General features: G+C 57.2%; 1 protein-coding gene across 1 annotated transcript; it reads right to left on the reverse strand.

The window, feature by feature from the left end:
- Positions 1-62: 62 nt before the first annotated feature.
- On the reverse strand, positions 63-892 carry GUITHDRAFT_104663 (hypothetical protein; the record flags this gene model as incomplete). The annotated part of the gene is made up of 2 exons (XM_005836623.1): positions 63-67; positions 118-892. The coding sequence occupies 2 exons, from the start codon at positions 890-892 to the stop codon at positions 63-65; spliced, it is 780 nt and encodes a 259-aa protein (XP_005836680.1).
- Positions 893-1,749: the final 857 nt, after the last annotated feature.

A 1,749-nucleotide genomic window follows, 5' to 3' on the forward strand; every position in this document is an offset into this window, starting at 1 on the left:
GCATCGGAGAGTGGCTCAGGTCTCGCTCAGGAAAATGAGCGAAGATGGTAGACTGCAAGACCCTATCCTGCGACTTGAGCGAGTGTGTCCTGCGGCTGTGCAAGGTGAGGATATCACGCTGCTGATCGGTCAGCGCAGCGCGAGCATGCACATGGCGAGGGAAGACGCGCATGACAAGAGGAGTCACATTTCGCTGCGCAGGGGGAGGAATGAAGTGCTCATGAGACGAGTCGACGAGAGCGCGCAAACCAGGGATGTGTACCACAGATGCCGGGGGGCGTCCTGCGTCATCAGGCACAGCAGCCGGGGCAGGTGGGATCGCCGCGCCATCTGCAGCCGGTGCAGGAGCCTTGACACGACGGTAGAGGATCGCTCCAGCATTATGAACGAAGTCGTGCGCCTCAACGAAGAAGGTCGCCAGAGGATGCTTCTGGGCACGGAGAGATCTCGAGCAGTGAACGTCCAGGCTAGGAGGAGAGGGCAACATCCGGGACATGGGCTGGTCAGAGTACCAAGCGAGGAAGCGAGCGATAGCCGTATAGTAAACAGCGGGGTGTAGACCCTCAGAGGGCGTGAACTCGTCCCCTCCTCGACTATGCGGAAGCTCCCGCTTGAACCTCGCAAACTCTAGCAGGTCGGGATGCGCGGCAAGGTACTGCGAGGAAGGCCAGCGGTGGTATTTCTCAAGCGCCAGGTGGACAGAGAGGTCAAAGCGACGAATCTGTGATTGGACCCGCGGGAGAAACGGAGAAGACCCCTGGAGGAAGAAGCGCAGCTTCTGGAGATGGCTCGCCCTCACCAGCGTCTTGAACATGAAGCCATGCTGGACGAGCCCGAGCTTCGAGAGCTCTTCGTTGAGGGTAGAAACCTTTCGCTCGGAGCTGACTAGCATGAAATCCATCCGTGCCGATAGGCAGGCCGCCAAGTGTAATCCCGCCAGTGACGACCTCGAAGTGAAGAAGTTGAGTCTTGAGACGGCGCTTAAGGCTCTTCTTCAGCTGCGAGAGATCAGGGTGTTGATGCCAGGAGGGGATGTAAACTTTCGACTCGCGAGGTTGAATCTCTAGCTTCAGATCAGCTAACATGTACTTCTTCATAGCGGACGTAGCTGCAACGGCATCCTCGAGTGGACCGACAAGCACGACGTTGTCAGCATAGGCCAAGACTCGAACAGAGGGAAAAAGCTCTGCGATATGGAGGAGCAGGGGGTGGATACTGTGGCAGAAAAATACGCTGGAGGGGACATCGCCCTGACAGACGCCCGAGGTACACTGAACGGAGGCTGACTGACTTTTGTGAAAGAGTCGAAGGTCAGCAGAGTCTGTCTAAGGGATTTTATTCCTCCTGCATGCTCCTGCTGCTTGTTGCTTGATTGCTTGACCCTTAGGCTGCTTGTCTGCGCGGCTTCGCGCTTGGGCTGGCGCTGCCGCGTCTGGGTGCCAGCAGTGCTGGTTCTTTTCGGGCTTGTGTTTTGTGTGTGTTTGTGCAGCTTCTCGCTGTGGACTGTGTACCTGCCGGTTCAGCTTGTTCCTGCTTTGTCTTGCTTGAGGCACTTTTTATCTTCTGCCAGTAAATCCTCTACCACTGCTCCTGCTGCTTGTTGCTGGATTGCCTGACCCTTCGGCTTCTTGTCTGCGCGGCTTCGCGCTTGGGCTGGCGATGCCGCGTCTGGGGTGCCAGCAGTGCTGGTTGTTTTCGGGCTTGTGTTTTGTGTGTGATTGTGCAGCTTCTCGCTGTGCGCTGTGTGCC

Source organism: Guillardia theta, assembly GCF_000315625.1.
Source record: "Guillardia theta CCMP2712 unplaced genomic scaffold GUITHscaffold_17, whole genome shotgun sequence".
Taxonomy (NCBI): Eukaryota; class Cryptophyceae; order Pyrenomonadales; family Geminigeraceae; genus Guillardia; species Guillardia theta.